Source organism: Aspergillus nidulans, chromosome VIII, assembly GCF_000011425.1.
Source record: "Aspergillus nidulans FGSC A4 chromosome VIII".
In the NCBI taxonomy this organism is placed as follows: domain Eukaryota; kingdom Fungi; phylum Ascomycota; class Eurotiomycetes; order Eurotiales; family Aspergillaceae; genus Aspergillus; species Aspergillus nidulans.
Genome location: NC_066264.1, coordinates 146,508 through 171,967, shown reverse-complemented (window position 1 = coordinate 171,967; position 25,460 = coordinate 146,508). Strand labels below are relative to the sequence as shown.

Genomic DNA, 25,460 nt, shown 5'->3' with positions numbered 1-25,460 from the left:
CTCTCCAGTCTTCGTCTCGGCCCGTCGAGAAATAACAAGTCAAGATGGCGCCGTCCACGACTACCCCATCCGACCTCCACCGCGCCTCCGTGCGCGTTGCTTTGCTTTGCCCCCTCACCAAGTATGTATCTGACGTGTCGATTGATCCAGTGCGTGTCTGCAATGCCGACAAGCCAAGGTTCGCTGCCTAGTCTCGCACCGCCTGGACCGTTGCAACCGGTGTATAGCACACGATACCGGCTGCGTCTTCACTCAGCCCAAGAGGGCGAGGGTAAGATCCCATCCGTACGCCCACCCGGCAAGACGCGAGAATAGCCCTCTGCACGATGACAGCCGTACTCAGGTAGAAGGACTTGCTTGTCCTCAGGCCACCAGCTTTCCGATCACCAACGGAGGGATTGATTTGCCGCAAACCCCTTCATCTACCGACCAGAGAGCAGCTCCGATTGAAACCAGCGAACAACAGCCGCCAACCCCAGAACGACCCCTAATTACGAATGCGATTCGTGCAAGGATTGTCGTCGCGCTGGCCTCTTTGAGAGGCAAGAGAGGTTCACCATACAGTTTTGTCACATCGCAGGATAGTCGGTTGTTCGGCACTCGACGCAACCCGGACCCCCCTACAGCCTTGAACAACACCCAGAGACATGAATCCCAATCGCAATGGCAAAGGCAGGTGCAAGAGCGGAATTCCTTAATGCTTTCCTCTCTTTTACGCCCTCTCACGCTCGACCCCGGTCAAAAAAGCAGTGAGAATGAGGCCTCACGAGGCGCGGTGAAAATGCCGAGCTACTCGTCATCGATGACCATTGGGCAGACCATCCAAGACCCGATCGAAGGGGGTATCCTCGCCCTGCAGTCTTCGAGAGCACTGTTTGATTTCTTCCTGCTTCAGCTTAATGCCAAGTGGGAATATATTCTTGACTCCCGCGTCGACACCCACGACAATGTCCGACAGCGGAGCCCCTTGCTCTTTGCAACAATTCTCTTCTGCTCCTCCAAATTTACCAACGCTGTTGATGTCGGTCTAGTATCGGCGCCAGATCCTTTCCTCCAGACCCGACTCTGCAGCCTGGCTCGGAACCTAGTAGTCAAGTTACTTGCGGAGGGCGATAGAACTATCGAAACCATGCAAGCGTTGTACTTGCTGGTTTGCTGGAAGGATGCCGACGATGACATCTCCTACCTTCACACCGGTTATGCCCTGCGCGTCCTTCACGACATGGAGCCGGAGCAGTACAGCGGGGATGATTTGCAGGCAGCGCGCCGCAGAAGGACATGGCTGGCGTTATTCCGGCAGGACCGGCAGCAAAGTCTATTCTTCATGCGACGACCATCTCTGTGTCAAACAGATGAGGAAAGCTTCTTGATCGGCAATCCAGATACGTGGCAGCGAATGCAATACGCAATGCCATTGGATATAATGGCCTGTTCTAGCGCCGACCTGCGTCGAGTCCAGGGCAAACTGCGCGCGCTAGTACAAAAGGCATCAGCGGAGATGCTGCCTTGCCTCGTAGACCTGATGGAGACGGATATCAATGCCTGGAGGTTGAAGTGGAAGAAGCATTTGGAGACAGGCAATCGTGATCCTTTGTTGTATCCCGATCAACATCACTTGGATACGCTTTTTCAAGTATGGGACCATAGTGTCCGACTCAACATCGCTTCTGGTATACTCCGCCAAGCTATGCTGTCGTCTGTAGCTTCGCAGTGCTTGCAGCTCGGCATTCGGACGATCCAAAACGTCTTGTCTCCAGAACTACCTGGGCTCCTCAGTAGTATTGAGGGTGCATTCGGTACGTTGCGCCATCTGCTCGACTTTCCGCTCGATGACCTTAGACGAGCCCCTGATGCCATTCTACTGCTAGCCCCCAGCGCGGCATTATTCCTATGTCTTCTTCTGTGCCTTCCCGAAAACGGCATTCTCGGGCCAGCCTTCCAACACACCGCGGTCTGTCTGATTCGTAGCATAGCTCACCGGGTAGGAGAGTGTGTGCAGTCACCTCAAGATACTGTAATTCTATACGCTACATATCTTCAGTCTCTCGTTGAGCTATTGGACCCTTCCACGCAACAACCTTCAACTTCGCAGCCTGACTTTGGGGCGCAACCGCCCCTGAATGAACTACAGGTTCAGCTTGAGAGTGATGGATTGGGTCTAGACGTCTCCACGCTTCAAGAGGCGCAGGTGCTCATGAATGGGCTTGGAGACCAGGATTGTCTACTGGATACGCATGGCAACAACCTTGATACATCTGGAGTTGACGACAGCATATATGCGCAAAGCCTGGCCAATTTGCTAGATGGTGATCTTTTCTGGGAGGCGGCCACGGTGATAGAGTAACAGAGATGTAGGTCTTCGCAACACCACGCAGCAAAGAAAAATAGCATCTTATTCGTACTCTCGTGCCCTGCGCTCTCCAAAGTGCTGATCGGATAGGGATCCGACTTCGGTCGAATCCGCCAATAAGAATATAGGATCGTTATCAGCTTATCGCATCAAAATGCGGGGAAGATAACGTGGAACTGTAGATACTAGATACATGAGATCACTAATAGAATATCAACTGCTCACACAAACCACCGCAGTGGCATACAGAAAGAAGCCATCATACATCTGTCATGGGAAGTGCCTCCACAAACCCCGAGAAGCGCAGGGTGGTCAACGCCTGCTCGCGATGTCGCCAGCATAAGATCAAGTGCACCGGCGACTGTCCCTGCAGCAACTGTAGACAGCGCAAGGTGAGATGCAAGTTTGAGGGAGAGGAAACCAAAGTTCACATTACCAAAAAACATTTTTCGAGTCTGAAGCGACGGACATTAGAACTGGAGGAGGAGAACCGTGCACTCCAGCAGCAGCTGGCAGCCCTGACCACGACTTCTACCCCAGTGGCCAAACGGAGCACACCGAGTGCAGCCTCGTCCGGGGCTGGGCTTGCTTATAATAATGAGAGTCACGGCAATGTTGAAGATGACAATAGCAGCACAATGGTTAATCCCCTTTCCTGCGGACCTCCAAAGTACATCACCGACTCGGCCGGACGACCGCGTAAGGCTTGAACCCTCCTGAAGTTATAGAGTCGCGAGCTAAGCCCGTCCAACAGACTATTTAGGCCATACCTCGAACTGGTCACTTACAATTCGACTTTTGCACCTGACACATCAGGCGCTCTACAAATGTCCGTTTCCCAGTGCTGCGCACCACGTCGATACAATGACCTACAGTCTCCAATGGAATGGTCTACGGAGCGCGATCGTAGCCAATATCCGTGGCCTTCCGTCACTGGATCATGCTCTATTCTTGATCAATGCGACCAAATTTCGTACAGGCCAGATGTTTCACCTCTTCGATGAGGACCGCTTTATGTCTCAACTCCACCAGTTTTATGAGGCTCCTGATCGTAACCTCTACACGGAAAACGTATGGTTTATACACTTTTTGGCCATCATGGCCCTGGGAAAGGCGTTTATTGGAGAGAAGAGCTGCGGGACGACTCCACCCGGTGCAGAGTACTTTACGCGGGCATTCATGATGCTGCCGGACTATTGTTTTCTCTGGAAGGATCCCTGTGCGGCCGCCGAGGTTCTTTGCTCAATGGCACTGTATCTACAGTCGATTGACTGGAGAACATCTGCACATAATCTGGTAGGCTTGTCACTGGAATATAATGGTGCATACTGACGTATCAGGAGTAGATCGGACAAGCACTGCGCGTTCTCCAGGTACACGGCTACCATACCAACGTATCCCAGGTCACCGACAAAAAAGACCTCGGACGATGCCAGAATGTCTGGTGGACGGTTTACGTTCTTGAACGTCAGATGGACGGTTTACGTTCTTGAACGTCAGATGGCGGTCCTGATGGGGGTTCCCTCTGCCATTAATGACAGCGATATTACTGCCTCTCTGCCCATAGATCCTGACTCAACAGTCAGGACCATGAACATGGCAATACATGTTAAGCTGTCAAGGGCCTTTAGCCAGGTCGTAAACGGTATGTTTATGCCCCTTTCTAGGGAAGGGCAGCTCCTGAGTTCACGTAGCACTCTATAGAGAAAGTAGTGATCTCAACTCTACACTTGTGAAAAACACACAGCAAGTGCTTCAAAGACTGGCAGATGTGGCATCGGAGCTTCGAGAGTACTTTCCTGTGCCCGATCAGGAGTCGCTGAGTGGCATATCACGGGTGTCAGGCTACTTGAACCTGCTATACCATCAGGTGATTTTCGCCTCTACCCGCCCTTATTCTAAAGCTAACGCTCTAAATAGTGTATAATGCTTGCTACTCGGCCGTTTTTGTTTGGTCTTATCGAGACGTGCGTTGTTCTAGGGAATACCAACGTAACAGTCCCAATTCCCATACAGCTGCTCCTGCAAATATGCCTTGAGTCTGCGAGGAAGACGGTGCTCATACTGGGTGCACTACACCAGCAGACGCTACTAGGTATGATAGGTTACTCAAGTCCGAGTAAAGGCTGACGCTGTCACAGAGTGGTTCCTCCCATTCGACCTTGAGAGTACGGTATCTGCCTGCCTCGTCATTATAATGGCGAAGGTAGTTTGCCCGTCTTTGGTAGATAACCCGACTTATCTTACGGAGAGAATGTTTGATATGCTTGATCATATCATAGAGAAAGGAAACCTTATAGCTGCAGATCAGAAGATGGAACTCAGTGAATTAGGGAGACTTTGTGCGGAGCTCAGAGCGTCCCCGGCCATGGGCCGTTATTCAGACTTTTCAAAGTCCCATGCCTTACCAGACACACCGCTACATCACCAAATAGAGCCTCCAAGCACATCGGGCGACGATGCCTGGACTGGATTGGCCGAGGCTGCGGACTGGGCCAGGGATATGACACCGTCGCATCTGCTCGAGGTGGTGGACCTGCTAAACGGGGACGACCTGCTTAACTGGGTGGAATTCGCGGATGCCTCGTTAGACGTTGAAGAGAACGTGGCCGCAAGTGGATTAGAGTAGTGCATTGTGCCTATTTTGTATGCTCTACATCATCTATAAAGTCCGTGGTGTCCAGATATGGAGTTAAAGTAGCGGCATCGACCTGCTCCTGCCTCTCAGCCACCGTCCAACCATTCCCAAACCAGCCAAACTCATTGCCGTCGTAGGGCTGCAACTTGTAATCCTCCCATCTGACCTTCTCAAGCGCCTTCAAGCAATGTAAACTACTTCCAGGCCAAAGTGTCGTCACTCGCCCCTTCTTCCGGTCCTCCAGCGAGGCTCCCGGTGGCGAGGACTTGTACCAGCTCACACAGTCAGCACTGTAGACGGTTCGGTCAAAGTAGGTGTCGCAGTAGTTTGTGAAACGTTCCACCTGGGCCCGCTTGGGCTCCACAAGGCCAATATTGTCGTAGGCCATTCTTGAGATCAGCTGCGCAAGATAGGAATGAATCTGCTCCATCATAATCAGCAGGTTTCCTGCGCCCTGGAACGAGTTCGGCCCGAGGGATTGGAAGAAGTTGGGAAACCCGTCGGTGGCCAGGCCCAAATATGTCTCGGCTCTCTGTCTGTATTTATCGCGGAGGTTGACTCCATCTCGCCCGATGACTGGGAAGCCTCCTCCGATCTGAAAGCCAGTAGCACAGACTATAACATCAACTGGACGGTGCGTTCCACATGATGTAGTTATTCCTGCCTCATCGACGGATACGATCGGATTGGTGATCACATTCACTTTCGGCGACGTAAGAGCTTCCAGGTATCCCGGCCCAGGCGTAAGGCGCTTACAAAGCGGAGGATAATCAGGTAGCAACTCCTTCAAGAGCTCTGGCTTTTCCCTGAGTCGATGCTGCATATCTGCTGTGTACTTCATTCGTGCCGAATGTTGAAGACTGCTTCCCCTCTGCGACTTGGCATACAGTGTCTGCATCTCCAGCTCGAGCTCTTTGCGGTACTGGATGTAGGCGGCCGTGTTTTTTGCCCATACCTGCTTCTCATCTTCGGTATAGGCAAAGTTGCCTCCTTTGCCGGCAGTACGTGCTGATAGACGCTCTCCACCGTGCTGGTTCGATATCCAGGTCTTGCCGCGGACATAGTGGTCCATACCCTGAACTTTGTCGAGTAGGGCTGGTACGATCTGGATCCCGCTGCTACCGGCCCCAATAACGGCAACTTGCTTGCCCTGCGCATAGAGTTAGTCTTTGGACCTTGATATGATGGGCGAGCGTACCTCAATCTGATAGCTTTCATCCCAGGCGGCACTATGCAGCAACTTCCCGTTGAAACTATGGAGGCCAGGAATAGCTGGCCATTTCCACTCATTGAGCAGTCCGGTCCCGGTGATCAGTACATCTGCAGAGTCCTCAAAGGTCCGTCCTTCTGGATCTGCCTCGTCTGCGATCTGGACAAACCATTTACCGATTGAGTCGTTCCAGCGGGCTCCAATGCAGCGGGACTGGAACCTGATATGCTTGCGAACGTCGTACTTGTGTGCAACTCGCTTCCAATACTCAAGGATCTCATCCGCGCCGGAGAAGAAATGACTCCATCGTGTCCAGGACTCGAAGCTCAGCTGGTATGCGTGTGATGGGACATCTGAACTCTTGTGAGCCTTTTTGAAAACATTCCCAGGTATTGTTCCTGCCTTACCACATGCACAGCCAGGGTACTTGTTCTCAAACCAAGTCCCCCCCAGCTCGCTGTTCTTTTCGTAGATGGTGAGATCCAAGTTCGGTACAGCCTGGCGGAACTTGATGGCCGCCAGGATCCCCGAAATACCGGCACCGATATAGATGACTTTGAGGGGTCGCGGTTCGTCAACCGCTCTCTCGGAGATGAACGGTGAGAAATAATTGTACTGCCTTTCGCCGAGATCTGGTTGAGCTTCTTGGTCATGTGCTGATTCAACACTGATACTGTCAGCTGTTGAGGGAGCTGTCCTTGCCAGTGCCTTGGCGTCATAGACAGTAGGGGACAATGGGAGGAAAGGGGTCTCGGTGAAGGTAGACATGATTGTGCGTTGGTATTACTGTTATAATTCAAAGTGGTCATTTGGAACTGGCTTATATCGACAACGAGAGGTGCTATCTCGCCATCAGGACCAGTCCATTTGCGTTCTCGGATCGGGTTCCGGATCTGAGACGGTTCGCTGATGCACTAGTACACCAGAGACTGGATTGTTTATAGCATACGCTTGGCTTATTGCTCGGATCATGAGTGTCCGTTGATGTGGTGGGAAAGCACGCCGAGTGGCGTCGGAGGGTTTTCCGACTGAGAGTCTCCAACTCGCTTTGAAATAATCCTATATGAATTGTTCAGGTGTATTACCCTGCATCATCCGATCCGCTCTTCTCAGACTACTAGACTGCTCACAATGTCCGTAAACCACGTTCAGCCCGAGCAGTACTTCCTGCCCCCGACTCCGCACGTTCCCAACAGCAGGCTTCCTGTACTTGTGTACCGCAATGTCCTGGAGGATACAAGTCCTCGCAACATCGTAAACACTATCGAGCCGAATGGCTGGATCAAGGGTGGGCAGTGGAAGACGTACAAGGTGCCTCACTTTCACACCCATTGCCACGAATGCTATGGAATCATCCGAGGGGGATCAACCTATCTCCTTGGGGTCGGCCCCAACGACCCGAAGGTCGACGAGGAGGGTAGTCCATATGGGATGAAGTTGACTGTCCAAAAAGGGGATGTTTTTGTTCTACCGGTAAGTGCTACTTCAAGCAAATGCGGAATGCGTGACTACACCGGAGGAAGCTAACGTGGGAAGGCTGGAGTATGCCATGCTTCCCTTGAATCGTGGGATAACTATGAGTTTATCGGGCTATATCCTAACGTAAGCAAATCTTCTCGTACAGAATATAGATATTGACGATGGCAAGGGCATCCTCGAGGCGACTGGTCACCGTTTCGATATGAACTATGGGTTCAAGCCTCCAGAAGAGACCAGCGCGTTGGCGAAACAGAGTGAATCCGTTGCAATCCCTCTCCTAGACCCCCTCTATGGTTTGGATGGGCCGCTGCCGCGGTTATGGAGGGAGGCAGCCCGTTCTCGGGCTCGTCTCTGAGTTGTCCCAGAGAGACAAATGTGGAGGGGATACTTGGTTACTGTCAAGCGATAGTCTATACAAAGAGAATATGAAATGCTTAAAATATGCGTAAACCTTCTCGGCCCGCTCGTTATCTCTCGGTAAGATTTTTAGGTTAGTTTAACTTCTAGCTCTAGTTGGGGACAGAAAGATAGATACGGTATCAGAGGTCGGATCAGGGTCCGAGATAGGCCTCGGTTTGAGGAGAAGACTAACTAGTTTGGACAGCTTTCCCGCAAATCTTATAAGAAAGTTGGCGTAAGGACCACCAAGGAACCATTCTTGCTTGTCATTATCGAGCTTCTACTATACTTGCCAATTTTCTGTATACAATGGCGGCAATCACGCCCGAAAACGAGTCTAAGATAGCACACGATGCGGATGCGGCAATGAGCACTGAAATCGGCCAGGTTCTTCATGATGCTGCTGGGAATGTGGACCAACTTCAGCGACGTCTGTCTAACCGGCATATCCAGCTTATCGCCATCGGCGGCTCAATCGGAACAGGCCTGTTCATCAACATCGGTATGGGGCTTGCCAGAGGCGGCCCGGCAAGTCTTCTGATTGGGATCATCATCCACTGCTGCTTTATGGCGCTGGTTAACAACTGTATTGCGGAAATGACCGTGTTGTTCCCAGTAAGTGGAGGGTTTATTCGCATGGCAGACAAGTGGGTGGACTCGGCCTTGGGCTTCATGGCCGGGTGGAATTTCTTCCTCTATGAGGCCATTCTCATACCCTTCGAGATAACCGCCCTCAGTATTGTGCTACAGTACTGGAGAGATGATATCCCTTCGGCTGCCGTCACAGCAGTGACGATTGCCATGTACGGGTGAGTGACGTTAATTAGAAGCGAGGCGGCCGGCTAACCTCAAATTTAGTGTTCTTAATCTGCTCCCCGTTGGGCTTTATGGTGAAACTGAGTTCTGGCTGTCGTCTGGCAAGGTAGTCTTGGTGTTTATCTTATTCGGTTTCACGTTCTTCACCATGGTGGGCGTCAACCCCCAACGCGATGCGTACGGTTTCCGGTACTGGGTCAGTCCGGGGCCGCTGGCGGAATGGCATACTGGCGGAGACCTTGGTAGGTTTGAAGGCCTGCTGAATGTGACCTGGGTTGGTACCTTTATTGTTGTTGGGCCGGAATACCTGTCCATGGCGGCGGCGGAGACGCGTCATCCCCGGGTTTACGTGAAGTCTGCATACAAGGCTGTTTATTTCCGCTTCGGCCTCTTCTTCATCGGCAGCGCTCTTGCAGCTGGGATTGTGGTTCCCTACAATGATCCAGTCCTGCAATCCCTTGCACGCGGTGAACAGAGCAGCAGCTCTGCGGCGGCCTCGCCATATGTGGTTGCTATGAAGCATCTGGGGATCAGTGTCTTGCCCGATATTGTTAACGCACTCATCTTCACAAGCATTTTGTCAGCTGGTAACACGTACACTTTCTGCGCGATGCGGAGTCTCTACGGCATGGCGCTTGAAGGCAGGGCACCTGGATTCTTGAGAAAATGCACCAAGGGAGGAATACCAATCTATTGTCTCGGTGTCACAACGTTGCTCTCGTGCCTTGCATTTCTTCAGGAATCGAGAAGCTCCCACGTTGTGCTGCAATGGTTCGTCAACCTAGTTACAGCTGGCTGTATAATCAGCTTTATCGTCATCTGTATCACCTACCTACGGTTCTTCCGGGCGTGCAAGGTCCAGGGCGTTGACCGGAAGAATTTTCCATACTATGCCTACCTCCAGCCATACGGGGCCTGGCTTGGCCTTTTCTGGACGGTCTTTGTGGTTCTGGGATATGGGTACTCTAGTTTCACCCCATGGAATGTGGGCACATTCTTCTCCTACTATTCCATGGTCATATTTGCGGTTGCTGCCTTTAGCGGGTGGAAGCTGACGATGAGGTCTAAGCTGGTCCCGTCGAGCGAGGTCGATTTGGTCTGGGAACGACCAACAGTGGATGCGTACGAGGCAGTCACCACGGAGAGACCGGTAGGATTTTGGACGGACATGAAAGACATGGTGAGACGAAGGAGAAGGGATATTTATGGTTCGGGTGTTTGACCATGAGGACAGTCCCATCTTGTAAATCGTCATGCCCTACCTCTACCGCGTTTCCCTGTCAATCGACGTATACCCTTGCTTCAGCATGCGACAATTTGTTGCTCTAAGTCGAGATAGAACAGGCAAGGGAGAATATTAGAGAGCCTGTCGTTCGCAGTTTTAGATATACCTTGCTTCTATGTACGCCCAGTAAAAGACAAGGGCTGCTGGATCTTCCAGGACAAATGCCCTAACATATTGGCAGTGGATTAGATATGCTACTGTAAGCCAGACTGCATGATGCCATAAGCAACAGCCTTTCCCTCGACTGCCTAGATAGCGACGGTGACGAGCGCGTTCGAGAACGCCCTCGTCCCGATTGCGGCCTGGAATATCCATCGACTACGCCAAACAAGCGGCCCAGCCAATCCGAAGACAATGCAGCCACTGGCATTGCACTTTCATGCCCAGACGTCTTACCTTTGAAAAAAAGTCGCTGATCTGTGAATCTCAGCTCTGGTGGTAGTCATTGCGCGGATAAGATGTAGGCTTTCGGCAGCGTCAGCGCCAACCTGGATGATCTGCTCAAGCTCGACCCCAGGGGTTCTGGACAGAGATGCTGATGATGAATTATTATTCAGAGCCCCGCTGATTGTAGGTGTGTCCAAGACAGTGGAAGCTTGGTCGCTGAGAGGCAAATGACATTAAGAATTCTGGGGAGTGTCGTTGAAGCTGGAGTTGGGATCCCTCTCGCTGGGGGAAATGGTGATATTAGATATCCAATTGCCGGCTGAGAATCTGATGAGAGAACGGCTGCCAGGGGAAATTGCAAATGTGACTGCTACTGGAATAAAATACGTTGTGGGAATCAGAAGGTTACCTGCCACAGCCTAGAATGATCAAATGTAAGGGCTCCCTTGTAATGGACATCTTGTTAACACGAGGAAAGCGTTTCTGGATGGAAACAGAGATTTGATGTATTTTCGTTCTTTCCAACAAACCTGCTTTAAAGTGATGCATTCTGGCCTAGACTTTCTACTCTATATCTATCTAGGACGAGGACATGGCCTTGGACTTCTCCGCGGCCGCCATAATAGCCCTCGTAAAGGCCGAGCGTGCCCCCAGCCTCTCCAATTCCAACAGAGCCTGGATCGAGCATCCACCGGGAGAAGCAATTTTCTCTCTCAAGACGCTGGGGTGATCTCCAGCAGGAACAAGCTTCAGCATACCGATAGCGCTGTTAACGACCAGGTTCTGCACCTCGGATCTCCTGACACCTTCTGCAACAGCGGCATCTAGGAGACCATCGACTGCAAGAAGCAGCAAAGAGCCCGCACATCCCACTAGAACGGCGCAGATGTCGAAGGAAGCCTCGGGGATCTGATGAGATTCGCCAACCTGGCCGAAGATCCAGGACGCGATACTTAGATTCTCTGGGCTCGTGCCGGGGCTGGGGGTGTAGAGCGTCATGGCCTCACGGATTTTGGCAGCCATGTTGGGCATCGCACGGACAACTTGCAGAATGCCTGGAGCAGCGCCGTCACCAATCGCAAGACGAGCGAACTCCTTTGTCGTAATCCCTGCCATAATGCTGAGAACGAGCTTGTTGCGGATGGCCTCCTTGAACCCTGGAGCACAGAAGACCTCTGCTCGCTTGAAGGGCTTCACAGCAAGTAAGACGACGTCTGCTTCTTGGATGGCGCGAACATTGCCCCCATGCGTAAGGACTGTCAATCGCGACTCGTGCGTGGACAGCGCATCTCTGACACGCTGTTTGGAGGGCTCTGTGCCCACTGTAGCTATTAAGCGCTTGATGTTGATGCCACTCTTGTCTTTTGGATCGAGGATACCAGCCGCGATGGCAGTTCCCAAGGTACCTAGTTGTATCAGTTTCGTTCTCGTGTCATTGAGAGTGTACGTACCGCAGCCAATGACGGCGACTGTGAGGTCAATGTCGATTCCCATGTTGATTTTATTGTGAATCGCTCGTAGGGTCGGCTCTAGCTCTGGTTTATATCGTCGTACTGACCTAAATAGACCCAGGGCAACGGCAGTCCAGCTCTTCTCGGCCCGATCACGGTTGGTCTACTGCTATATACTACTCGGGCGGGTATCCGAGCCAACAGGCTCAAAGACAAATGAGATTTTTCAACTGCTAACTATGCTATTCCGGAACATGACATGCGCCCAGGGTCGCGCTCCCAGTTACGTAGGTGTCCTTGACACAGCGAATGCTCGAGAATCGAAGCAGGACATTAACCGAGTTGGCCTTGTCATTTGTGCCACTAGACCGCGCTCCTCCGAACGGATGTGCTCCAATAATTGCCCCCGTACTCTTATCGTTGATGCAAAACATGCCGACCGAGTCTCGCAGCTTCTCGTCAGCAACTCGGATGGCCATCCGATCGCGGGAGAAGACAGAGCCCGCTAGCCCGTACTCGGATGTCTTGTCAATCAGCTCACAGACCTTCTCGAAGCCAGTAGGTGAGCTATCATCATAGGTCTGCACGGCAAATAGAGGCCCAAATAGCTCCGTTGTCATCAGCTCGCTGTCGCTGTCGCCGTCGCTGGCCATGAAAATGGCAGGCTGAACGAAGAAGCCACGGCTGCCATCCGTTTTACCACCGTAGACTAGCTCGTGTCCATCACTCTGTGCCCTGTCGACAAACTGCTGGAACCGTTGAAAAGCCTCTTGTGACACCAAGGGCCCCAAGGGGTGATGGAGGTCCTTGACGTCGTCGCCGTGGGTCATCTTCGCGGCCTCGCGAAGCAGGGCTTTCTTCAAATCTCCCTGGTCCCACAGGGACCGCGGAACATAGAACCGGGATAGTGCACTGCACTTTTGCCCCTGGAACTCGTACGCAGATCGGACCGCTGCTGAGGCCAGCCAGTCGACATCATCCTTACAGGAGTTGTGGACGAGGTGGAAGTTCTTGCCGCCACTCTCCCCTACTACGCGGGGGAGATTCCTGTAGATGTGCGTGTTGACGCCAATACGAGCACAGAGAGACCTTAGAACAACGGAAGAGCCTGTATAGTGCAGCCCAGCAAAATCGCGACTGGAGAGGGCAGGATCAACGACCGTCGTCGGATCAGCGACGGGTAGGAACTGAACAACTCCCTTGGGCAGCCCGGCTTCCTCCATGATTTGGTAGAGGATGTAGTTGGAAAGCACCGCCATTGGCGATGGTTTCCACAGAACCACATTACCCAGAATCGCGGGCGTTAAGGCAATGTGCGCTCCCAGGGCCGTGAAATTAAACGGCGAAACGGCAAGCACAAAGCCCTCGAGGGGCCTGTAATCCAGCTTGCTGGACGATGAAGCAAACTGTTTAGGAGGTTGCTGCTGGTAGAGCTGGGCGCAGAAGTAGACGTGGAAGTTCAGCGTATCGATGACTTCGGTGATACAGTCGCCCTCTGCCTGTCCACAAGTCTTGCCCTGTCCGATCATTGCCGCTGCCATGAGCTTCCACCGGTACTTGGGAGTCTCGACTAGCAGGGCTGCGCGTTTGTAGATTGCAGCCCGGTCCCGGAAAGGCATGTTGGCCCAGACCTTCCTTGCCTCTAGAGCGCCTGGGATCGCCTTCTCTGTGACAGTGTTGCTATCCACCTCGTAGTATTCGGCCAACGGCTGGCCATGGTTGTTCCACGGATTTGCCTGTTTGCCCTTGCGGCCGGTGTAGATGCGCTCGCCGTTGATGATACTGGGAATATCGGTGACTACACTTTCCATCTCAGCCAAAGCTGACTTTAAGAGATCTCTTTCGGCGGAGCCCGGCCCGTAAGACAGCTGCAGGATGAGACCATGTTAGTTATTAGTCCTCTACCTCGCATGCGCAGAGGGAACATACACCGTCGGCATTACCTGGTTCTGGGTGGCGATGAAGCTCCATGGTGGTCTGATTAATAGACTCGTATGGAACTGAGAACTCTTTCCTAAGGACAATAGGCTCTATCTATGCCCTTACTTATAAGCTGACAGGAGGGTGATATATCTCGGGCCGGGTCGCTCGACTGTCTTATCTCTCTCGGCCCGATGATGCATCCCTGCTCCAGACTATGGGTTCTCCTTTGCAGGTGAAGGAATCAATTACACTTCTCAAGTTATCAAGAAGAAATAAATGGCAACAAACGTCTACGGATTTCACGGCCCAGTCGCACTCTTTCCGCCGCAGCCCCCCCACGTCCTTCCAGCACCGTCTTGTTCTCAGTCGCCCGCCGCGCTAGGAAGGGTAGACATTCCTTCAGTTCGCCATAGCTCATTGACTGCGGCAGGGAGTCAGCTGGGACATATACTTTCGAAGAACAGATATTTTACCTTAACTACAAGCGGGAAGCCGGTGGCTGTGGTAACAGAGCCGGTGATTTTGTTTGTCAGTTCGTCCTTCATTCCTGCGGTGAGTTAGAGAGAGCATTCCAGGGTCAGAAAAGTGCCGTTACCGTATAACTGAGCAAAGGCAATGCTGCCTGCGATCTCATTTGACAAGACCAGTCTTTTCCCGTCGTCGATGCGTTTGGCCATCCCATTTTGCTCCATCAGCTTGATGGCGAGATCAATGCTGATAGAGTTGTGGGTAGCAAAGACAGCGCCGATCTTCAGGTGTTCATTGTTTTTGATCTGCTCTGCAATCGTTGAGATGGTCCTTTGAATGCCGTAGTTGTAACTAGCGTGGGTCTCTTCTACAGTCGGCCATACAGGTCCCAAGCCTTGTCTTCCTTCTCTCTTCCATCTAGCAGCCTCGGTGACCATGTATGCACCGCGAACCTGTTTAAAGAGGAGCTTGTATCCCTTCTCTTCCGCACGTCTGATTTGCTGGTCGAGAAGCTGGGGATACCTGCGAAGGTAGGCCTGGAAGGAACCAATGCAGGTGGCGGGCCCGTCAAGTGTGTTGTATTTCTGCATGAGTTCGTCAGTCAGGCTGTCAATTAGCGGCTGGTACCATGTCTGCTCCGCATCGATCACTATCCGAACGTTATTCTCGCGCGCCTTGGTAGCGATCTTCTCCATAATGGCGCGCAGAGCGAGCAGCTCCTCGCGGTCTTTGGTGCTCACTCCACTCAATGCAGCTTCCCAGTCCCCGTCGTGCGGCAAGCCAGGATACGGGACATCCTTGTCAAGCCCTCTGGCTGATCGTTCGGACAAGATGGCATTAGAGCCGTGGTAAAGTGCCACCGGACTAGGGACCAAACCGGTCACTTTGATCCGCACCCAGCAGCGATTATCGCCACTCGTAGTTGTAGAGTCCGGCCAGAACTTTCTCGCCAGTCGTCCCTGAGTCTCGATTGAGGACAGAACATGCTCGGTCTGTGCGTGGATGAGCTCCCTCCGCTTATCTGAGCCGTCGAGCTCGGCCTCAATGTTGTACCCAAGCAGCGTGCCGACTTCCTCCCGTCGCAGCGCCTCTATCTTGGGGATACATTCAGAGGTTGTTTCGCCGCCAAGGAACTGATTGAAGAACGTGCGCATGATGAACGCGTTGGCAATTGAGGACAGAATAGGTATTTGAGAGACTATATTGTAAAGGGTTTCGCTCGCGTCCACCCATGTCGGCGAGGAACAAAATGCAAACGCGCTGGGTTGGTATTGTCAGCCAGCAGAAGTTGATGGAGTGGGGTCTCTAGACGTACATCCAGCCTGATATCAGCTTCGTCATAGGAACTGTCGTTAGGGCTCTCCTGTCACAGGGGTCCTCATGGACCTCGACGTTTCCTGTCTGTGCTGTCCAGGCGAACCCGGAGACTGCCAGAACAGTGCCAACTGCGCCATATGCAGCGCGCCTTCTTCTGAACGCAGGGTTATTTGATACCTGCGGAAACGAGAGCCTAAATAACAATGGGCTTGACCGAGTGTGGAACTGAGAGGATGCAACCAGGCGCCATGGCGCCCTTGCAGGAATCACCGCCAGCCGGACGGACGTTTGAGACATCATTTGGACTTTCGTGAGATTTTAGTGTGTATGACAAGTCTCTTTAGAAGAATTTTATTCCTGGGGGTGCAAGTAATATCTGAGCTCCCGCCGGCCGACTGTCTCGGCCCGGCGAAGATAAATGAACGCTGAGTGCTCTCGGGCCGACAAAATGATCATCGAGTATGCAAAGATAAGGCAAATTACTTTAGACAGCTGATCTCAAACCTGTGGAATGGTGTTGAAAATTGAGGATATCGATTACATGCAGTCTGTGCTTTTTCTCTCTCCTTCGTAGTTGTTTATCGAGTCCATGCATTCCACAAATCCCATCGCGTTGATTAAGAGTATGTTGTAAAAATCTCGTGGAGAGTGGTATTGACAAGATACGACTGTTGCAAACTGCCCAAATCAGCCCCTGAAGGCCTCTTCACGCAGAGAAACGTGGAGTCGAGTCCCGCGGTATATCCTGGCGAGGTCCAGCGATCACCAGTACCAGACCAGTACCAGACTCCAGTCAGCTTTGGTATTCTCAGTCTATTGTCAAGCTTTCATGTTCTCGGGTTTCGTGCCGCTGTGATGCGCTTTGTTATCATAACTCTCACGACATTTGCGCGGGCTACGTGTCTGGGAATGCCAGGGGATATTACTTAGCCACACTTGCGTAGTCTTGATAGTGCTACAGAGATGATATTGGAAAAAAAGCGAAGAAGTCGGCGGCCATTATTCACTATGGATATAGCTTCAGTATCAAAGACCGCAACGACGATCTCGGTGGCACACAGCTTCCATTCTGAGCGCTGCATCACGATCTTCATCGCCTCCACTGCCGCGACCACAATTATCCTGAGGGCAGCTATTGGAGCTCTACAAGTAACTGCCTAGGTTTTGGGGAGCGTGACTGTCATCAAGGGCGCCATTGCACAATTCGTCCAGAGTCGACCAGCAGTAGCAATGTGCGACATCCAATCAATTGGGTAAACACGTTAATATGTTCCATAATTACTTGCGAATCATTCCATAGTCCAAGGCGAGCCTGTATGTATGAAGATAAAAACGGATAGAATGTTTTGGCTTGCGACTAGCTTGCGTATATACACGATATATTATCAGCCACCAGAAAAAGAATTCCAGATATATGGAAGTTTCAATAGGCGTTAAATACCCGTTTTACTAGCAAACCATTATTCTACCTCGATATGTAGGGCAGACAACTTCGACTAATTGCGTTCTGTTTTCGGTCTTTAGGTTCGAGCATATCGCAATGTAAGTAAAGACTTTAGAATTTATTTCTTTCCCGTTGCTTCAACTCCTTCTCTACCGGTGCTACTACAACTGGATCTATCGATCTATCCTCGCTTCCCATGCAGGTTATGCCGGTGAACACGATCTGTCACACTACGACAGTCACAACCCACCACTTCTTCCGACCGATTGAGAGAAGACCAAGACGGCCAAGACGGAAATAAAGCTGCTGTAATAAGCCGATTGAGGAAAAATATCCGATAATTTAGGGATGAGGGGTTGCGGGGAGAGGGGAGAGGGGAGGGGGGAGGATACGCTTGCGGTTAATGCTGATTGTTGGATATATAGAATACTGCAAAATGGAGTATTTGCGCTACTGTATTATTAAACAACCAGAGGCATCTATTCCAATACGGCTGAAGCTCGTGGGCATAAGTAGCTCAGCAGTCGCAAGCCAGAGGTACAGCACGCAGCGTTGCTGTAAGCGCTCACAGACATGTGATAGTGGTAGTGAGATGAAGCTTTCAAGCAATCATTCAAATTGGGGGAGAAGCTCCCATTTGGCCCGTTAATAAGTTACCATTAATTACAGATGCTCAGAAAGCAAGTTAAATAACGGTTTGGTGAGTCCAGACTCCCAGGTTAGTTGGGTGTGAAATATATCATTGTCGGCAACTTGCGGACTTTGATGATTTGCCCATCTTACAGCAGAAATAAGTATATGGTACGATTACTGACGGAGATACCTGCTCTGCCCACTACACGCCATTCATCTAGACTTGTCATTATTCATGCAATCGTCGCGGGGAAATTGAATGCGGGGTGTGCCTGGTATGGCTTGACGCCATCCCTAAATGAGCACGGGACAGTACCTTAGCGAGGTAATACCACTATATTCGGACTCGGTATTATCCTCCGCAATATATCTTTCTTGTTTAGCGATTGCTATCACAAGGGCTAGTGACCTGGCAGCTACGTAGGGTATGCCGGAGCGCTGCAAAAGAGCGGGCTGCACACGCTATGTTATTCGGGCACTCATCCCTAGCGACAGATTTGGGCTGCGGAATGGAGATTATCTGTCCGACGGACATTATGCTTGCATGATCAGAAGACACTGAAGAACAGCCTTGCTGGAGTGGCAAGGCCAATCTGTCGCGGAGGTCCGAGATGGAAACGGAAGCATTCACATATAAATACTGTGTCGGCTACTCTGTTATATTCATCATAATGGACAGACTCCTCACTGCTGTAAGACATCATGAAGAGACAAGCTCTTACTCTGATTCCTCTGCTCGGTGCTGCTGCCGCGCAGAGTGGCCCGTACGGCCAATGCGGAGGGAATGACTGGTCTGGAGCCACCACATGTGTGTCGGGGTACGTTTGCGTGTATCAAAATGAGTGGTATAGCCAGTGTGTGCCAGGTATGGAACAGGATTTTCAGACGTGATAGATGCATACTTATCTGGACTACAGGCACAGCGACCAGTTCGTCCACGACGCTGACGACGACGACCAGCGCTACAACAAGAACAACGACAACGACGACAAGTACGACCTCTGTACCGTCGTCGACGAACTTCCCATCGGCGAGTGGGCTGAACTTCACCATTGATGGTGTGACTGACTACTTTGCTGGCTCCAACTCGTACTGGATTAGCATGCTGACAAATGATGCGGACGTGGATCTTGTCCTGGATCATATCGCCTCATCAGGGCATAAAATCCTGCGCATCTGGGGCTTCAATGATGTGAATACTGAGCCATCGACTGGCCAGGTATGGTTCCAGAAGCACCAAGGGGGCGTTTCGACCATCAATACAGGGCAATACGGGTTGCAGCGCTTGGATGCAGTAGTCAGCTCGGCTGAGAAGCGAGGCATCAAGCTTATTATCAATTTCGTCAACAACTGGGATGATTACGGCGGAATGAGTGCTTACCTGAATGCCTACGGTGGCAGTACTAAGACCGACTGGTATACCAGCGCCACCATCCAGGCTGCCTATCGTACATACATCAAGGCAGTCATAGACAGATTCATCGACTCGCCAGCTATCTTTGCCTGGGAATTGGCGAATGAGCCCCGCTGCAATGGCTGTGATACGTCCATTCTATACGACTGGATCGCTGACACCAGTGCCTACATTAAATCACTTGATCCGCTGCACATGGTCTGCATTGGCGACGGTGAGTAAGACAAGTCTACTGCGAATAAAGCAACAACTGACCGAACCTTGCAGAGGGCTTTGGACTAGACGAGGGCTCCGATGGTAGTTACCCGTTCAGCTATAATGAAGGGCTCGATTTCGCCGCGAACCTCGCCATTGATACCATAGACTTTGGCACCTTTCATCTCTACCCGGGCAGCTGTTCGTATCCTGAATTTTCCTTCCTGAAATACCGTTTGGCAAACTGAAAGCTAACATCGACGATAGGGGGCGTATCGTATGATTGGGGTAATCTCTGGGCCATCACGCATGGCGCAGCATGTGCAACAGCGGGAAAGCCATGCCTATTTGAAGAATACGGAGCACCGTCCGACCACTGTGCAATTGAGGTCCCCTGGCAAACGACTGCTGTAAGCTCGACTGGGATAGCTGGCGACCTTTTCTGGCAGTGGGGAGATACCTTGAGCACTGGGCAGACCCATAATGACGGAAACACGATCTACTATGGCTCTGATGAGTATACATGCATGGTGACAGAGCATATGGAGCGGATTGCGGCAAGGTAGCAAGGACGTGCCTGGACTATGCTGAAGGCGTAATTACGGCGAGGAGTAGCCATACAAGGAGGTTTGAGTCTTGCATTGAAACTCACATGCAGCACTTTAAAGACAAATTGATAAGAACAGTACTTGATATCGTGCAACAATCGCAAAAAGATCGTCTCAGTATAAGCGTCTTATAGTATCTACATACAATGCCTTGCCTGTGCAACATCTACCTCCCACCGAAGCCAATATAAGAGTTATTATTTAGTTATTATTTATAAGTAGACCTGCAGGAGGCTCCGTACCGCAACAACCCTGATGGGCTACTATGGGCCCGTGAAGGGTACCTGGGTTATCATGTTGTAGAAAAGTTATGGGACATGTTAGTGAACCACAGCTGCTGCGTGCTATTGAATATTCTTATCTGTAAGTGCCTCAGCTTCATAAAGCCATGCGTTTGCTTCCTGCTCATGCATCCAGTAGTCAGCACAGGGCCGTCCAATCAATGCCCTAGCGACGGCCAGCACCCAGACCACATCCCATCATAACCCCACTTCAGCTCCCGGGTCGGTTTTATTTTGTTTAAGCACCAGTTAGGCAGAATGGACCATCTGATCCTTCCTAGTGTCTCTCATCATCACCTAGAAGTCCCTTCTCAGATGTAGTTCACGACAATCCAGGATTCTTCACCTACCGCCACCGTCGGAACTGGAATATCGGCCACCTACGTGATGGAAAATACTCAGAAATCATCCACTCAGTCAGCAGCATTTGCCCAAGCGTGGCTATTCTTCGCTGCCTTGAGTGAGATGGCCGGCTTGCCCGTACGAGGCACGGGCCTGATTCGTGTCACTGAGTCGGGCGGGCGTCTGGTCGTCACGACGGAGCGTCTGTTTTTATCTCGACTCCCGGAAAGAGAGTTCCCTCAAAGCCACGAATGACCGTCAGCGGGAACAGTCGTTGAGAAGAGCAAAGCCATGTCTTACGCATTGTTGTCGTACACAATACCCAACATCCTCGTCCTGGAACATCCCCTGGTTGCAATCTCGGTAGAAATCCCCCTCGTCACGATCGTTGACACCTTTAAGCAGATATATGGCAGGAAGGCGTGGTACGTCCCCCGGTAGCAACCGGCATATCATCGAGTACCTCAAATCGCGAATGGTAAGCCAAGGGTGGTGTTCTCATCGCCTAGCTAGCTTTGGGGAATTTGTCTTCTCCGATTCCCTATACACGCTCAGCCTTCTGGGGACTCGGGACCTGCTTAGCGGCCATGAGCGGTGCAGGACGGACGCTTGAGTGGGAATCCAGGTCGATAATGCGATATACAACGAAATGGCTGATATTCAGCCGGGAAGTGAATGTGACTTTGTGAGTGTAGACGTTCAGACGGCATCAGATATCATCATGTAGGGATAAATACCCCTTGTTTCCATATCAAAGGATATTGCTGGTCAGGTCCGCCTCGATATCACGTCGTACAAGTCTCCCATGTGTAAGCTGTTGTTTTTGCAGTGATAATGTCTATACAACGCTTAACCATGCCACAGATGGGTCCACGGCCTAGGAGACCCCGACATGAGCGTCCTTCGGAACTGCCAACTGCTCGACCTCAACAGACTCCTCAAGCGATGCTGGGAAGACCAGGATTCTGACAGTACCGCTATAGAGACCGATTCTGGGTTACTTCGGGCTCGACAATCTCTGCCTTCCTCCGTTGCCGCAGGATATCCGGATGGCGGCTATCAAGCAGATTTGTCTCTGCTATGAAAGTGCAACTTTTGTGTTGGTCTTGGGAAAGCACATTCTCCGCTGTACAGCCTACACCCCTGGCGTCGCAATCGAGCCTCTCCTTCAAATCATTATTTAAGATTGGCGATATCGAGTCTTGACGCTGCAGGAAGCCATCTTTGCAAGTAATCTGCTTTTCCAGTTCGTCGACGTGGCCGTCAACGTTGCTGAATTGGTTTACACACATTTTGCTGATCATTCATCGAAGGCAGCTTCGCACACTGAATTGCTCTTTCTTTTCAGTCTGGCACCCGGTATCGGTATTGAAATTACCACTCAGAATAGGTCGCTCAGAGTGAGACATCCGTCTCTAGCAACTGCCGTATGGTCGCTGCAAGGCCGTGCTATCAGCAAGCAGGCGGGTAACCTGCGGGTAGCCTGCGGGTTACCCACCCATAAACCCGCGCGGGTTGGCAGGTCTTATGTAAGGGACCTGACCCAACCGGTGTGTTCGTGGTTCTGGCCTTGAACCAGTCAAGGGTTTTGTCTTGGTCTAAATGAGCTTGTCTATTCAATGTGTAGTGTATGAAGCGTTTGAAGTTTCGGTACGGAGCTGGGTCTCGTACGAGGACTGGACAACCTGTAGGCGACTTCGTGACAGATCCGTACGGCGGGGAATCAGCGTAGCCACGATAGAGGGGCCTATTTCTCTAATAACGTGGAGTATAAATGCGGCCACAGCAGCCGTACCAACGCTTACCTAGCACCGACCTGGCAGGTGATGACTCGGATATGGACAGTCGCTGCAGCAATACGACCGTGGTGGACCAATCGAATGTTAGACAAACTTGTTCGCTCTTAGGGTAAACACGGCACAAGCCTTGCGGGGACGGCCGTTCTGGACGGCCAAAGCGCCAAAAGAGATGCGGAAATACCGACCAGGCCAGAGCCTACTCGTTTTACATCCTGAGCGTTGAGTAGACCCGTAATTCATTCAAACGGCCTTTAACATACCAGATCGAGGAGCGGATCCAGCACTTGTGGCAGCGGGGAATGATCATGATTCGTCGAAACGGCGTACTATACCCGATTATTGTAGACCAGCTTCAGAAGTATTTGAGGAAATATTGTCGGCTGCTTTACTATGAAGACTCGACAAAGACTGCTGGACCCTAGTCGTAGACAGACGAGAGGCTCGGGGAGGTGGAAGACGCCCTGCAAAGCATGATATCAGGGTTGACAGGGTTAACGGCGATTAGTAGCTTTATATTCGCGTCAAGAATATCTGTTGTATGTTCAATGGTGTATGGTGATATCTTGACTACGCTTACTGTGCAAACGCTGCATATTATACAGAAACAATATAACGGCGAGAGTGAGAAAGTAATAGAGAATATAAGAAACTTGATCTTGGTCTCGGTGACCGAGGCTTAGACGATGTGCACAGCAGTGCATAAACAACCTCAGAGGGGCTCTAGGGGTACCGCAACCCTGAATGATGGATATGCAGACATCCGTTCCAATAACAACAACATTCTTCCTCCAAAGTCTATGCTGTGATCCCACCGCGCTGGGTGGAAGATCCTCTCGTGGGAATCTGAGGCACCAGGAATCCTGGACACAGCCGTATCATAAGTTCTGTCAGTCGAGGGAGCCAGAGATCAGGGGATAATCTGCAAGCAAGACAGACTGTATACGTTTTGATATACCATATCCCACAACTGGTCGGGTGTTGTTCAAAGAAGCGAATAACTTTAATATTGTAACTCCTTTTCAGCGTCGCTACCAGAGCCACGGCCGATAGCCCGCGGCGACACAGGCAATCTGGATTAAGATGTAAGATCAACGGATAAAAAAGCCATGTTTGGTACTTGTATGATTGGGATAAGTTTGGGATAATTTGGGGCTAGGTTTAAGCAGGATCTTGATCAGATGTGCGTGATGAAAATCAACCAAGAGATGGCGGAACTCTTTCAGACGCCCAATGCGGAGCTCTTACTCTGTAGAACAGGATGGAGCCAGCTACCAATCACAGGAATTGATGAGCAAGAAGAGACCTCGGCCAGCCTGGCTCATCATGGTGAAGTCGGGTTAGTTCCGGTGCTTCGGACCTCGAATAGCCCTATTTCATGTGCCTCTCCACACGGAAGCAGCGCAGCAACTGTTGGCTTATAAGTAGCGACACCCCACCCTAAAGATTAAGAATACAATCATGGATCTTCACTCCAAGCTGCAAGCCGCCTGGTATCGGCTCATCAACACATACAGGCCTGGTACCATCGAGCTGACGGGGTCGATCGCTACTCAGACCGTTGGCTTCATTCTCCCAGCAACGCTTTACCTGCTGATCGACACTCTGTTTCCGGAGTTCTCCAAGCGGCACAAGATCCAGAGTGCGGGCCGACAACCGACTCGTCCACAGATCTTGCACTGTGTGAAAGTGACATTGTTCAACCATGTGTGGGTGGTGGCAATCCACGCTATGCTGGTCTACTGGGCTGGCCTGGACCATGCCATCATGAACCTGGATCCGATCGTGCCGCCGTGGAGAGAGTTTATTGTGGACTTTGTCTTTGCGCTCTTGGCCCGAGAAATATTATTTTACTACATCCATCGTACGCTGCATCACCCGCGAATCTATGCCTATATCCATAAAATGCACCACAAATATACTACGCCCGTGGCGTTCGCGGGGGAGTATGCCCATCCTGTCGAACATGTCATTGCAAACATCCTACCGATTACGCTACCGTTATATCTCAAAGGCGCCCACTACCTGTCCATCATCGCATTTGTCAGCTTTGAGCTCTGGGAGGCTGCCGCTGACCACAGCGGGTACGACTTTCTGAAACTGCCGCCGGCCGAACTGCACGACTTGCACCATGAGAAATTCCGCGTGCATTATGGTACTATTGGACTGATGGACTGGATCCATGGGACAGACGTTGTGGGCTGGGACAGACCAGAGACGGACAAAAGAGATGAACAATAAATGTAAATGCGAGAGATTCGGCTCGCGATATACATCACCTGTCTAGGGCCGTCTGACAATAGGCTGAGATGTTGCGGATTGGGTGTGATTTTCAAGCACAGTACAATAACCATTATCTGCTCTCTCTTCTGTCTACAAATAAAGGATATCCAGTAATAACTAATAAGCCCTGTAATCCATTTCAATTAGGAATACGCAGCCTGAACGCAGTCTATTGTACTGCCAATTATATGTCCATTCCCTGGCTGTTCTGTTTCCTATAGGTTTCGCAAATAACAGGCTATCCGCATCATTCACGGCCTCGCCCAGCGAAAGTCCTTATCCATAGTCCAGCTGTGACTATATCGTATAAATAGCCAGTTAAGTCATATTCTGATAGGCTAGCCTCCATATTTACCAAGTCAACTAGCCGAGGATGAAGATATACGCATGAGAATCGTCTACTGCACTAGTACAGCCTAGGGGACCCTGCAGCATATATGCGCACAGTTACAAAGTTGACGCTCATTTGCCAGGGTACAGGTCTATACGGGCCATCGAGGAGTTAGGGTGTTGGTCCTGGTGCATACTGTTAAGACGGTCCACAGTCTCGAGTCGAGCTGAGCACGGACGCGGGAAAGCCGGTCGCTGCCGTAATCAGAAACAACTTGTACTAGAATAACAAGCTTTTTTCTGAAAATTGGGTTGGTATGAGGGTGGACAAGGAGGTTCGGTCTGAGATGAGACTGGATGATCAATCATCGACGACACGATTGTTTCCCGTTTTATGGAGGCCATGGTTTG

At 51.2% G+C, this 25,460-nt stretch overlaps 11 protein-coding genes and 1 pseudogene across 12 annotated transcripts, besides 1 other annotated feature; 8 read left to right on the top strand and 4 right to left on the bottom strand.

Moving 5' to 3' along the window:
* Positions 1–25,460: part of a sequence feature (contig 1.172 1..523550(1)) that runs on past both edges of the window.
* ANIA_09283 lies at positions 45–2,344 on the top strand (annotated as a pseudogene). Its single transcript has 3 exons — positions 45–121; positions 151–1,951; positions 2,042–2,344. Coding segments are annotated over exons 1-3 (2,181 nt in total).
* ANIA_11818 (uncharacterized protein) lies at positions 2,623–4,258 on the top strand (the record flags this gene model as incomplete). The annotated part of the gene is made up of 4 exons (XM_677460.2): positions 2,623–3,049; positions 3,114–3,603; positions 3,754–3,995; positions 4,098–4,258. The coding sequence occupies 4 exons, from the start codon at positions 2,623–2,625 to the stop codon at positions 4,250–4,252; spliced, it is 1,314 nt and encodes a 437-aa protein (XP_682552.2). The 3' UTR covers positions 4,253–4,258.
* ANIA_09282 (flavin-containing monooxygenase) lies at positions 4,990–6,966 on the bottom strand (the record flags this gene model as incomplete). The annotated part of the gene is made up of 2 exons (XM_677459.1): positions 4,990–6,138; positions 6,187–6,966. The coding sequence occupies 2 exons, from the start codon at positions 6,964–6,966 to the stop codon at positions 4,990–4,992; spliced, it is 1,929 nt and encodes a 642-aa protein (XP_682551.1).
* ANIA_09281 (cupin domain-containing protein) lies at positions 7,330–8,032 on the top strand (the record flags this gene model as incomplete). Its single annotated transcript, XM_677458.1, has 2 exons — positions 7,330–7,671; positions 7,823–8,032. 2 exons carry the CDS (start codon positions 7,330–7,332, stop codon positions 8,030–8,032), a joined length of 552 nt encoding a protein of 183 aa, XP_682550.1.
* On the top strand, positions 8,386–10,579 carry ANIA_09280 (uncharacterized protein; the record flags this gene model as incomplete). Its single annotated transcript, XM_677457.1, has 4 exons — positions 8,386–8,885; positions 8,935–10,072; positions 10,311–10,376; positions 10,430–10,579. 4 exons carry the CDS (start codon positions 8,386–8,388, stop codon positions 10,577–10,579), a joined length of 1,854 nt encoding a protein of 617 aa, XP_682549.1.
* Positions 11,144–12,058, bottom strand: ANIA_09279 (pyrroline-5-carboxylate reductase family protein; the record flags this gene model as incomplete). The annotated part of the gene is made up of 2 exons (XM_677456.1): positions 11,144–11,970; positions 12,016–12,058. The coding sequence occupies 2 exons, from the start codon at positions 12,056–12,058 to the stop codon at positions 11,144–11,146; spliced, it is 870 nt and encodes a 289-aa protein (XP_682548.1).
* ANIA_09278 (uncharacterized protein) lies at positions 12,258–13,986 on the bottom strand (the record flags this gene model as incomplete). Its single annotated transcript, XM_677455.1, has 2 exons — positions 12,258–13,883; positions 13,945–13,986. 2 exons carry the CDS (start codon positions 13,984–13,986, stop codon positions 12,258–12,260), a joined length of 1,668 nt encoding a protein of 555 aa, XP_682547.1.
* On the bottom strand, positions 14,496–16,020 carry ANIA_09277 (uncharacterized protein; the record flags this gene model as incomplete). Its single annotated transcript, XM_677454.1, has 2 exons — positions 14,496–15,666; positions 15,722–16,020. The coding sequence occupies 2 exons, from the start codon at positions 16,018–16,020 to the stop codon at positions 14,496–14,498; spliced, it is 1,470 nt and encodes a 489-aa protein (XP_682546.1).
* On the top strand, positions 16,732–17,437 carry ANIA_11654 (uncharacterized protein; the record flags this gene model as incomplete). The annotated part of the gene is made up of 4 exons (XM_050613117.1): positions 16,732–16,872; positions 17,024–17,041; positions 17,205–17,265; positions 17,370–17,437. 4 exons carry the CDS (start codon positions 16,732–16,734, stop codon positions 17,435–17,437), a joined length of 288 nt encoding a protein of 95 aa, XP_050468957.1.
* Positions 18,503–19,975, top strand: ANIA_09276 (protein manF; the record flags this gene model as incomplete). The annotated part of the gene is made up of 5 exons (XM_677453.1): positions 18,503–18,618; positions 18,718–18,792; positions 18,902–19,428; positions 19,482–19,610; positions 19,677–19,975. The coding sequence occupies 5 exons, from the start codon at positions 18,503–18,505 to the stop codon at positions 19,973–19,975; spliced, it is 1,146 nt and encodes a 381-aa protein (XP_682545.1).
* ANIA_11653 (uncharacterized protein) lies at positions 21,290–21,724 on the top strand (the record flags this gene model as incomplete). Its single annotated transcript, XM_050613116.1, has 2 exons — positions 21,290–21,363; positions 21,505–21,724. The coding sequence occupies 2 exons, from the start codon at positions 21,290–21,292 to the stop codon at positions 21,722–21,724; spliced, it is 294 nt and encodes a 97-aa protein (XP_050468956.1).
* ANIA_09275 (sterol desaturase family protein) lies at positions 23,898–24,677 on the top strand (the record flags this gene model as incomplete). Its single annotated transcript, XM_677452.1, has 1 exon — positions 23,898–24,677. The coding sequence occupies one exon, from the start codon at positions 23,898–23,900 to the stop codon at positions 24,675–24,677; it is 780 nt and encodes a 259-aa protein (XP_682544.1).